Here is a 13,385-nt window from a genome sequence, read left to right on the forward strand (position 1 = left end):
GATGTTTCACCTTGTATCTTTACACCATGGTTTAGCCTGTTTCGCTGTGCTGCCAGGGAAGATTGAGAAACGTATTGCGTTAGGTATTCGCGTTTCATTGCGATAGATAATTTCTGGCATATCTCCGCGACACGTCACCGGCTTCCCCGATTGAGAACTTAATGATCCGAGGTGCGCAGAGTGCGACGAACTTTCCGCGCTCTTCCGATTTCCCAACGCGCGGCCGATCGGCGGCAAGACCGATCGGCGCACGGAGATCCGCCCATCGATTTCTAAACACTATTTTATTATCCCGCTTCCTTCAGCGGATCATTGGTCCCGGCGATTCCGCGATCCGCGGATTACGCTCGAAGGCGCCCGAGCGCTGAAATTCACTTTCTAGGTCGTAAAATCGAGTGGTCGCCCATCAGCGGCGCTTTCTGCCGCAACGAATCGCGTCCCTTGTTCTCCCGAACTCGTTCTTCCATCGATTCTTTTTCGTCCGCCTCGGCTCGCGAACTTTTCCCGAAGAGCGCAACGAGATTCGCGAATCTTGCGACACGCGACGTGCCGATTTCCCGCTCAGATGCTCGTTGGGTTTAATATGCAAATTTAGTAACGTGAACAAGAGATGAACGTTAACTGGACTTTTCTTCACGCTTCTTGTAGCTGCGTGACTTGTGGACTTTTAATTTTACATTAGCAATATTATTATTAAAAAGGCTCGTACATCAACCTCCCAGATAGCAGGGCATGTCTAAAAGGCGTCATAAAGATACCTTTAAGATAACTTTCAGACGTACATGTCTAAAAGGCAACTTAATGCCGTCTTAAAGATGTCTTTGGGACATGCTATCTGGGCTGTTGCGAAATTGTTATTGCCATTGCGGTTTTTAATATTTATCGTATATAATTTGTTGGTATCTGAAAAAGCCAATATATACGTCGTGTTTATTTTAAAGTGAAAAGTTCACGCGCGCAATTTCTTCGGATGATACTTGATCTCGAAATCGGATTTCTGTAGTTTCGAGCTGAACCCGTCGCGCGAAAGGAATGCGCCGTGAAAGGTGGAAAAGTGTAGGGACGATCGAAAGGATTGCAACGGCCTTAATTACAGTGCCGGCGCTTTTTTCCGTGCTATCCTTTCTTCTTTGCAAATTAGTCATGCATTATGCCGTCGTAATTTGCGGCGCGGCTTAACGTAATTTAAGAACAATGTCGCTTTTTTTTTCCACAGGACTTTCTTACCAGTGGCGAATAATATTGGCCGGCTGATGTAATTTATATATTTTTGCCCGGTATTAATGAAAAACTTTGCGTTATTAACGACTCCGACTTATGGGGTGGCGATGAAGTAGTTAAATTCATCTATGGCAATTTTCTCGTAAGCAAATAGAAATGTTGCGACAGCCTGCAAGCATAAATTAATTATGTCTTATACATTTACACCGTTGATGATTCTACTAATTGCGCTTAGGAAGAGAGTAGAATGAGTAAAATGCTCCTTATCATTAATATTGAGCTTGTATGTGAGAAATATGAAAGAGAAGACACAAATACACGCGAGGTAAAATAAAAATTCACGGCGGATCTAAATTTATCAAGTGTAATACCAGTTTTCATCTCATTTCGCAAACGTAAATATTGAACACGTGTAATAATCTAGCTTCAAGTTGTGCCACGCAGAATTGTAATTCCGATAAAATTAGAAATGTAGAAATGAATAAAATTAAACATCGTCAAAACGTAAGAGATATATTTGTATCTTCTCTTATAAAGTAACTGTCTATATCATATATAGACTATAGTCTATATAGACTTCATCTTTTCCATCTTCGCAAATCGGTCTATCGATTACGATCAACTCCGCCTATTTTTCTATGACTTTCCGGCTCACTCAAGCACGCGTTTAAGTCTAAGATTCTAATATTGTACGATATCTAGTGTAAGTTAATTGTTTATCTAACTTTATTATTAAGGCTCTTTATATTGATCCGGTTGGAACGTATTCTTCAGGATCGAAGGACGATACGTCCTAGTTAGGCACATGTTTCTTCAAGGCACCACGTTTTAATTTTCCTCTCATAGCGAATTGAGTCTACGTATTAATATTTCAGCTGTAACGTTCCGCGAATTCGTTTCAAAGTCCGCAATTATTAAAACCTAGACTGAGAAACTGATTCGACTGCTGCCCGCTATCTCGAGCAAGGGATTCGTCACAAATCTTTAGGATTTATCTTTATGAATATAGATCACTTTCTTTCTCTTCACAGGCCCCGCCGGTTTAACTTTACGTTTCGGCTTCCACGAGAAATAATTTATCCCATACAGTAATTTTAAATTAATTAGAATCACTGTGAACAGTTCTTCGTAGCGGAAATCGTCATAGAATTTTGTTGCAAGTTTCTCAAGTCTTTCGCCAGTCCAAATTCCGACGGTTCGAAATATCGAATTTTCTCTTGTTCTCCAACTGCATCGGGTTCTGTTGAACCGACGCACACCTTTCTTAACTGGATTACCATGCAGATGTTCGCGCTCCAGGACTCAGGTGTTGTTGCCGGGAGACAGTGGTGGCGAGTTCACTTCCCTCTGTTCCTCCTGGACGCTCTCCGGCCTGCTGGCCGTACTGCTCGACCTTGAACTGAGGTTGTCCCGGTCGCTGAAGTACGACGAGTCGCCACGCTTTTCCTCCAGCTGCTGCTTGTCGTTTCTGAAGTCATCGGTTGCGTGACCGAGCAGACCGGGGAAGTACGGTATGCCCTGTCGTTGCGAGGTGATCTTCCCCATGAAACTGCGAATCTCCTCGAAATAGGAATCGTCGGCTCGCGGAAGCTGACCGTGATATCTCGATCTGACCTCGTCTAGTATCGTCGGCCCGTCCGCGTCGTGCTTCTTCAGATGACGATCCAGATTGGTTTGCTGGCCGAAGCATCTCTCGCAAAGCGGACACTTAAACGGCTTCTCCTTGTTGTGGATGTTCCTGACGTGACGCTGAAGATTGCTGGAGATGCTGAAGCTCCTCTCGCAGTACTTGCACTTATACGGTTGCTCGCCGGTGTGCGTCCTCAGGTGTCTCGTCAGGTTCGCCGATCTAGGGAATACCTTGCCGCAGAATTTGCACGAGTATCTGTCCTTGGGCTTGAGACCGGCTTGCATGCTGATCGAATAGGGCGGGAGACTCGAGCTTTGTTGTTGCGGTTGTTGTTGCTGCTGCTGTTGCTGCTGCTGTTGCTGCTGCTGCTGCTGCTGCTGCGAGGGATGATTCGGTTGATGCTGGGATTGCTGACCAACGGCCGGACTGACAGCTCTCACGGTTGGCTGCGACGAGGATGAGGAGGATGTGGACGACGAGGTCGAGGAGAATCTGTTGGGCGGTAGCGGCACCATCGTGGGAAGCGCTCTGACTTGGATCTTTGGCAGATCGGGCACTGGCGAGCTGTGATGGTGCGATCTGTACATCGCTTCCAGCACCAGCGGGTGCATCGCGTGATGCTGCGGGAAGAGCACCGTGTGATAGGGCAGACCACCGCCCAGGCTGTTCTGATTCAACACCTCGATCTCGTTCTGGTTCTCATCCCTGAGCCGCTCCTTCTTGTGATCGACACGGAGATCGAGCGGCTCGCAGTCGAGCTCGTCCTGGTGATGCGACTGGGGCGGTCTGGCCGCGGGGCTCATATGCGGCTGCTGCTGTTGCTGATTCGTCGGGCTCGACAGGCCGCGGCCGTGACCGTGGCTGAGATCGTACGGCAGCTCCTCCGCGTCCGGCACGCGGACGCTCAAAGGATAGATGCTGGCTTGCTTTGGGCTTATGTGGCCCGGCATCTTTCTCGGGCTCGAATCTTTCTCCCGCATGGCTGGAGGATACTTCGGGTCGTGCAGCAACGTCGGGGGCAGGGTGATGCTACCGAGGTATCCGCTCATCACACTGCCTCTATCACTCGGCCTTGCTCCTGCTCTCCGCTTGGGGTAATCTGAAACGTCCAAGGTACGGCACGATTAATCAACTAATACATTTTAAAGGAATTGTATCTTTTACTTTCGGCTATCCAATTTCAAATATTTTAGAGGAAAGTAATTCCACGGCAAATTTTCACGCCTAGCCCATACAGCACAGCAAGGTTTCAGCAACATTGCAGCAATAATTTATCGCAAGATTGCAACATTGCCTAAACGCTGCGAAATGTTGCTGCAACGTTGCTGCAATCTTGCAGCAACGGTAAAATGTCCGCCTCCAGAAATATTACAATGTAATATTACAGCAACATAGTAATATAATGCATGCATAATATACAAGTATGTTTTCTCGAAGCGCGGTGTGCTTCACTTCTCTTTTAAATTCATAGTAAATGAAGATTTGCAATTTAGAAATATACATTTGTAAACACCAACTATTGAGATAAAATCTCTAATCTTAGTAGTTAGAATTTACGTAACAACGATTTCTGTTCCGAAACATTTTCTCGATTGAACAGAATTAATCGTTAATTTAATTAATACCAATAAGTCCGCAGAATAATACACAAAACGTAGTAACAGTCGCGGAACAAGGTAATGTAAACTATTCAGTACAGTATTTTCAATTTCGTAGGCGGGACAACGAATTCTCAACGTTTGTTGTTTTTCTTCCCGCACGGTATCGTACGACGTTACGCGGGCCAAATTACCTGAAGGTCGCCGCGCTATCAGTCGCTCGCCGAACGTCGAGCCGGCAAGCAGTGACGCGAGTCGCTCCGATTTGCACACCTTTATTAGTAAGAATTGTCGATTAATTATTAAGTTTCTACAACTTGTGATGAGAAACGAATTGCAAGTTGAGGCGACGGCTCTTTATCAACGTATAGATATTTCACGAGACTAACTCATCTAAATTATAAAGGTAAATCGTGGTATTTTGTCACGGTTACATCTCGTTTACGCACCGCGCTTTTAATTATCTATCGATTTCGTTTCAAGGATTAGATTAAATGACAAAGATTGTAAAATATCGTTTCGTTACGGACTAATAACTACTTCTTTACCGCAGATTATGCTTTTGATGCTTGTATTGCCTTTTGTATCGCCAATTCAAAAGTGATTTATCCATTCTTCCGAATCAAAAATGCAAATTGTTAATTTGAGTAATTTGTATGATAGAAAGTCACGCGATATCTATTTGTTAATGGTATTTCGTACGTTTCGCGGTATTTCACATCGTGTACGGGAGTGCCCGAATTTTCGCGCGATCGATGATTTTTGCGAGTGAGTGTTGTGTAAGTGCGACAAGGAAATCTGACAATGAGAGGAGGAGGAGGCCAAGGAGGCATCGGGCAACGGCGGAGAAATGGTGAGGTAAGTGTCTTACATTTTTATTTTATTTGCTACTTGTGCAAAATAAAGCATCTGTTCTGTGTGTTTTCTCTTATTTAGTCAAATGATTCGAACGAGAATTCGAATAAGTGTTAGAGACAAAACCGTACGTATAAAATTTTATCAGTTTATATTTAAAAGGAAGGCTTTTTCAGCATTCTATATAATTATTTTAATAAATGCCTATTTTTTAAAATATAAAATATAAAGTATATTTGATACAATAATTTCAATTTTACATGATTAGTCTATAATCATATGCATATTTGTATTGTTACAGTTTAACATATATACCTAGTTGACGATGTACAACTGTGCTGTTGCGAGTCGTATCAGTGAGTGAAAAATTACTTTTTATTTTAAATTGACGTTGCGCATACAATTACTTCTCTTTGCATGTATACAAATTCTTAAAAATATACAATGCTGAACTACAAACTGCGCGCGCGAAACGCGCGTTTTGCCATTTTGTCATTTCTAGTAAACTATAAAAGTGATATGAGGAAACCATATACATATTAAAAACATAATTGTATCAATATTTTAAAATAATATTGCTACAACATTACTAAAGTAATATTGTAAAATAATGTCTCTGCAATATCTATGTACCATCACACTGCAAGATGCAATGTTGCAATCTTGCGGCAATATTGTTGCAAGCTTTTGTGTTGTATGGGAGGTCGCATGCGCGTCATAACGCGACTTATACACGCTAGAAATTGCAAAACTCACTAATTTATTAAATCAACTAATTTATTATCATTCATTATACTTTTTGCAAGCAAATTTTCTCGAAATATCGAACGGTCACGTGTTCGAACGTTCTATATCAATATCTGCATTTTTTGTATGAGAAAACAATGATTTCTAATATGTTAATAGACAGGATTTGGAATGAGACTGTTTTACTGTACCGGCAGATATAGATAAACCGAAGAGCCATGACCAATTAATAAAGAGATAAACGCTTTGCTAAAGTTCTAAAGATAAAAGATAAATTCTTCTCTTTTGTCTCGGTCTGCACTTTGTATATATTTGGAATATTATATGTTAAAGTATACGAGTATACTAATCTCTTAAGTGATAGTAAAAATTCAAGTTGACAAGACAATGGGGAAAATGAAAAATGCGTTGTTGAGCAACGCGAGCGGACGGTGCGGCGTTAAATAAATTTTAAGGTCGCGTCCGATTACAACACTCGAAACGTCAGTCAAAAGTAATTGAATATACCAATCTGCGGCATCTCTAGATAGACACAACCGATTATTAGAGATACGTATCGCGTAACATCCGCCGGTTGACAAGCGAGCCTCACCGCTTGCGCTTCATAAATCAAAAACCCATCGTGCCAGGCTTTCTTTCTAACGCTCGCGGTAGAACCAGATTACGGCGAGTCGAGAAGAATAGAGCAGCGTTATAGGATCGCTAGAAAACGACGCTATTTGGAAACATTAGTGAAAGGATCTCCTCCCCCACCCTCCTCTCTCTCTCTCTCTCTCCCCTTTCTTGATTCAACATCGTCGTGAATCGTTGCCGATCGTAGTGCGAAAGAGGCAGAGAGAGATAGGCAGAGAAAGGGAGAGTGAAAAAAAGAGAGAAAGGCAAAGAGAGGGAACGCAACGGGACTCGATAAATCAAGGCATCAATCGCGTTGTGATAAATGTGTCTTCGGCCCGAGGCTATACGGCAAGGATTTTAGAAGCCGAAGAAATCGATCTCCCGGGCAAATCGACCTGCTCGAATTTTTACCGCCTGACGTCGGAGATAGAAAAAGAAAATATAGATGAAGTAGGAACACCTGCCAGATACGTAAGATGTGTCTATCAGATTTTTACGATCCCGCATTATGGATCATTCAGTCGAACCTTTCTCTCTCTCTTTCTCTCTTGCTCTCTTACTCTCGTTTTATGTCCTGTTTCTAAATGCTTCACCGTTTCACTCTGGCACGTGCTTCGGACTCCGTAGCGCCCGCTAATTGACAGAATTTTATTAATGGATCGCGATCATACGCGCAGTTAATTTTGCTCGGATTTTTTCCGTTTCGCTCGTCAGCGAATGGATACCGTAAGTTCTTCCGCAATGTAATGAAGTAACGATATCTATAACAATCCGAAAGGTCTGTTTGAACAACTCGTCGGTTAAGTATAAACATATTATTAATCATATCTTAAAAAGACAAGCGAAACACGAGATACGTACAACAAAAGAGAACGGCACAATAGGAAAGAAGAAATAGAAAAGTCTCGAGCTGTGTAAACTGATACACGTAATAATGATAAATATTGATGTTACGGTATACTACATTTATATCGCTGGAATGCAGATTTTAAAATTCAAAGTGCAAACATGATGGAATCAATTCAACCTGTAATTTCATAAATTACAGACGCGGGGAATATTTCACATTTTTATCTTCTGTTTTATCTTCCGTTCTGTCATGTTTATTTGCTGGCTGCAACGATTATCGACACGTTTCCGCGCGGAATATTCAGTCACGAAGAAAGAAAAATAACGCTTTTTGTTTGTTGTGTGCCGCGGAGAGATCGTCTTGATAAGTCGATTCGTCGGCTGAAAGTGACGCAGCTATGTCGAGATCACTGCTTTCCGCGCGTTCTTGCGAGCATTGATGTCTCCATCCGCGCATGGCGAGAAGGCGAGTATATTTTATCTTCAATCGCCACGTGCTACCAAGGCAAACGTAGAAACGCGAGAGGCTTTTATTATGTATATCGGAAACATATCTCACTGTGACTATCGTTGATTTTTCCGATAGAACTAATAGGGAAATATAAGAGACAACGTAAGACATAATCTGGATTATAATAATTATACGTAATTCATGAAATGTGTGGAATTATGAATTAATGCCGGTATTAATATAAAGACTAAACATATAATTGTATTGTCGTTATGTTTTTGTATTATTTTCGAGAATCTTATTATTTCGTGGCTCTTACGTTTCAAATGTATAAATAATCTTTTTATTCAAAGACTAAAAAATAAACGTTAGATGCATAAATATGTATGATTTCGAAAATAAGAGCTGTGTAAAAAGAAAAATAACTGTTATTATGAAAGAAGGCGGGAAGAAGAGGAAAGGTAGAGGCGGGTTAGAGCAAGATATTTATCAGTGAATTTACTTATTAAACTCTTAATATGCAAACACGATCTGGAAAATCTCCCAGCTGTAAGTAGCCGTAAGCAATTAATGTAATGATTTAATGGTCTCCATCAGCGAGTCGTAAACACATCTACAATCTCGGGGGAGATCGCGATCGTTTAGCGATCGACGGCTCCGCCTATGCACTCAGTTGCGTTCGGACTGATCCAGTTACAAACCAGAAACTCTAATCCACTCTTCGGTTGTCCACTTCGGCGAAAGAGAAATCAGCTCGTTGCGCCGACAGCGCGGCCGGGAGGGCGAGGCGGAAAAAGAGCGGCGACGCGCGGCGCAAAAATCTCGCTCGTCCGAGGATAACAGTGAAAAGCGTTAATTATGGGCGTCAGGAGGGATTCCTCGCGACCTGGGTTTCGAAGTCGAAAGTAGACGAAAGTTTACACGGCGGTCGATTTTTCTGTATTGTCGTCGTCGCCGCCGCCGTCGCCGCCTCGCGTCTTCGCAAGAAAGTGATAGTAGTAGAGCGTGTGTGCTGTCCGGCGAGAGATGCGGTCGATTAAGCTCGATTTACATGTACTTTCCCTTGTTCCTTGTAATAATACTCGCGCGAGGAGAAACTTTCGCGCTACTCGAGTGCGGACGCATCCTCGGGCGACGCCCTGTCGAATTTAAGGGGACAAGAACCTCCGCTTGGATCGAACTGTCTCGAACTTTTTGGCAGCATGTTATAACTCAGGAGTCTTGCCGTGATACTCTTCAAATTGGTATATTAACCCTTTCACGACCACCGGGGCGTACAAGTCCCTGGCAGCTTTTTAAAAGACTCAGGGATTTAGCATGCATTCTATTAGTGAAAAAAACATTATGTCGATAAAAAGTGTAAAAACAAAAGGTAATTCGATTATGAATGACTTAATTAGAAAGTTGTGAATGGTTTTTTTATTAAAAAAAATTCTATTCCATATTTAGCTGTCTGGGACAAAGATCGAAGATTTAGTGTCTAAAAGTTAAATTCGACTTTTACTGCGAGATAATTCAGAAATAAAATATTGGCAGACATATCGTCGACTCTAATTCAGTGCGTTCTCCGATCGCGCTTGCTTTTAATTCGTATTAAAAATCCCGGATTTTTTTCTGCGCCGAGCGGAGTTTCTCCAAGCGACCGAGAGTGAGTAATGTCCACGGGAAATGGTAGCCGGTTACGCGGAACGGGAGGAGAAATAAGAAGAGCGAAAGAAAGAGGAGCGCGGTCTGCGAGGACTGACGTCTGTTACGTGAATCAACCGGGACTGACGTTTCTCGAGATCTCCCGAGATGTTGGCAGCCGCGATCCAGTTTTCGGTTTCTAGAAAGTCGGGATGAGTCCGGGCGTGGTTTGTATCTCTTTCCCGCTCGGTCCGCTCACCCTGTCCTGCTCTTTCTCTCGCTACGTCGTCCTTGCTGGTATGATTTCTCTGCCGACATTCACCTACGTGTACGATAAGTGCTTCTCCAGGGCCGCATGCATCTTAGCACCGCGCGATATTCTATCGAATACGATTCGACGAATGCTTATTTTATTTCATTGTACACAATACGATAGAGCTTTATTTCTGTCTATTACAATTTCTGAGTAAGGATATACAAAATTTGCTTTCAAGTGCACTGAAAAAAGAAACAAAATTTTCGCTACCGTAGCTAGTCATGATTTGTTAAAAATATTTTGCTGCCATAACTATAAATTTCTAAACCACAACAAACGGTTTGCTATCGCACCTGATACATTAGGCACGGTAGCAAAATATTTATACGTAATTTTTAAACGACCTACACTGACCAATGTTTTTATTTAAAAAACACCACAACGTTTCGGTCCCAGATTTGGACCCTTTTCAAGTAATCTGCAAACGTATGTACATAACTCGGCACTAAACATCTTTTATATAATATTTATAGCTAAATATTAGCTCGCAACTAAATATTAGCTGTCCATATTTTATAACTAAAATTCAGTTGCCATGCAGTTTTTAGCTACATGTTTCTTTCCGTGCATTTAAATCTCTTCAAGTTTTTATTAATCGTATGTGCATAGAATCTATGGCCATATGCATGTACAAACACGATCTTTAGCATGCGTTAATTATATTCTACGAGCCAGCCTTATTCTAATCGATTTACGATAGTTGCGTCCCGCAATACGAGTACGCACTGAAAAAAAAAAACTTTTCGCTCCCGTAGCTAATCGTGGTTTGCTAAGAATACTTTGCCATTGTAACTAAATATTGGCTGTCCATATTTTACAGCTGAAATTTAGTGAAACGCCGTCACATACGGTAACATTTTTCTTTCCGTGCGGGATCGTTCCTTTGCGACTCGCAGGCGACGATTATTTTCACTTTAATTAATTCTCGCGTATATAACGCACCGTAAACGCCGGTCATGTAACGGATATTTATTCGCTACTTGTTATCTGAACGAGGCGTCCCTGGTCGCTTGTCGAGCACGAAGACGATTTTAATCGGCCGTTTTTTCTCGCGTGACGTAATTCCTCTTTCTTCGCAAAGAAAAAAGAGAGCCGAGCGAGACCAAAAGAAGGAAGCGCCAATTTTCTTCGCGTGCATAATAGGCGGCACTTAATGCACCTCGCGGCAGCGAAATCTTCATTGAATCGCTCCCCTCTAACATCCTTAGATCACTCAAGTATTGTGCGATCTTAATTTCACCGCTGCGATTTGTCGCTATTTCTTCTTCCTCTTGCGAACGCGACGTCCGCTTTGGCCACGATGTTAAATCGCTTACAATTTGCAGAAGCTTTAAATAATACTATACGTTCTCCAAATAGCACTCGAGCAACATTCTTCAGAATGAAATCAGTAAAGCCTTAACGAATAAGCCCCTCGTGCTTTTCCAAATGCCTTTGAAAAACACTCGCATTTCGCATAAACGCGCGATATATTCTCGCGAATGTACTCACTTGGAAATTTACAGTTTGTTGAACGAATTAGTCACTCGTTATTGCAGCGAGATAAGCCGCTCGGTCACGTTGTCGGAGATCGCCCGCGAGATTTCAATCGGCCGTTTTTTCTCGGCTGACACAATTTCTCTCCGCAGTCTCTTCCGCTCTAAGGATGGCGCTGAAAGGGTGGGGTAAACAAGGGGGGGGCAAAATAAAAGTAATCGATACATTCGACCGCGTGTCTCATTCCTTCCTCGCTCTCCGTACGTGGGACCCGCGTACGGGGTCCGCGCGCAGGACCCACGCGATCGCACCTACCGATAAGCCGATCAAGAAGTGCCGGTATTTAATTACGACGCGCGCCGCTTCAAGCCCAACCTTGTTGGAGATAAAGCGCCATAAGTCGCTAAATTGATACATTGCGCGACGCGAAAAAATGGCACGCCGTGTGCAACGGGCAGTCGTGAAATTTCGGTAGTCTTCGGGCACATGTTATTTTCGTGACTGCCCCGAGGAGGATACATATATAATTATTTTAATAATATTCCTGCAAACGAGTGCTTACTGAACTTGTGACCGTGGACGGATACTTCCTTATAAACTGGCGTAAATGTCGACATACATTTTTCGCGTAGGCTGCGGGAATTACCTGCCGATCGAATCATTTATTTGGATTCTTTAAACCCAGAGCACGCGCGGAAAAAAACACGCACATGGGCCTCGCTCCTTACAACTTGAGATACCTGTAACTTTCTTAAAACTGAACAGATTACACTCTAGAAATCAATCAGTGATAATTCACTGATTGACTTTTAGGGTGTACGACTTTATAAAGCTAGTTCTTTTCGTTAGAGCCTTTGGTTTGCAAAAATGGAAAAATGTTTCAGACAAATCGTAGATTATTATAAATATTTTATGGAACAAGTTCTGGGAACAGTGAAACCGAAAATACGAACGGGGGGTCTGTCAAACCCAAGTGCGTGTTCTAGGATTATTAAAATAATGAAACAGATGTAATATTTTAATATTTTCCTGATTATTTCAAATTAAAGTGCTTCTAATTAATTTAATTAACTGAATTCTTTTTAGAATTTTTATCGAGTTCCTAAATGACTGATACGAGACGCTGCTATAAAAGATACTCAACATTGATACCGTCGAAAGTACTTTAAGCAGTTAAAATCAATATCAATTCTTTTGATTTGCGTAGCGGCTATTTTGATAGACGAGAAGATGGAGACAGATAGAGCTTTTTATTTCATAAAACTCTCTCCAGAAGTGGTACACTTAATCGCGTGCTCCCACGAGAAGTCACAGAAGGGTGGAAGTGCGTTCTTTGCGCTCGCTGCTGGCGCCCATGTTACCGCGAGCCTTGTCCAATTACCTTATTACTATATTACTGGAAGTGCGTATCGGCTCTTTACAAGCTTGGGAAATACGGCGTGTAATGACGCGCGTAATGCGAAAAACTGCTCGGCCCCAAAGAAATGCATTCATTACGCTGAAAGAGAGCGAGGTACAAGCAAGTAGTTTTCTCCACCGCTCCGCGTCTACCTTGTTACTCGCGTCGGTAGCGACGAGCGTTGCCCCTCCGGCAACATTATGACGACCGGAGATATGACGTGGCGCGCGATCACGTAACGCGCAGAACGTCTTCTTCGTCGTAAAGAAAAATCGTTACTACGCAAAGTTTATCGGGCTCATTAGCCGCTATGATTCATCGGAACGTACGCGGGACGCGCGCCGTTCGGCGTCTCACGGTGAAAGGATGTAAACGAGGGAATACAAAGGAGATACGCGCGCGGATCGCGAACCATTTTACCGCTATTACAGCCGGGAACAAATTGAGAATATCTTCCGGCGAATAATCGCACGAAACACCTATTTTAATTCCAGAAAATTTATGGCGCTAACGAAACGTAAATTTATCATACGCTGACAGAAAAAAATGGTTGCAATTACCACAATCTCACTATAATTTACGGTCATTCGAGGAGCCAGCCA

General features: G+C 42.6%; 1 protein-coding gene across 1 annotated transcript in view; it reads right to left on the reverse strand.

Moving 5' to 3' along the window:
* Nucleotides 1–1,628: 1,628 nt before the first annotated feature.
* The window catches only part of LOC105565472 (transcription factor hamlet-like), a 31,348-nt gene continuing 19,591 nt past the window's right edge, over nucleotides 1,629–13,385 (reverse strand). The window contains exon 2 of the mRNA XM_012018716.1: nucleotides 1,629–3,950. Coding sequence (XP_011874106.1) covers nucleotides 2,524–3,900 — 1,377 coding nt within the window. The 5' untranslated portion in view covers nucleotides 3,901–3,950 and the 3' untranslated portion in view covers nucleotides 1,629–2,523. The remainder of the gene's footprint in view (nucleotides 3,951–13,385) is intronic.

Source organism: Vollenhovia emeryi, unplaced genomic scaffold, assembly GCF_000949405.1.
Source record: "Vollenhovia emeryi isolate VEMERY1.0 unplaced genomic scaffold, V.emery_V1.0 DF939152.1, whole genome shotgun sequence".
NCBI classification, from domain to species: Eukaryota; Metazoa; Arthropoda; class Insecta; order Hymenoptera; family Formicidae; genus Vollenhovia; species Vollenhovia emeryi.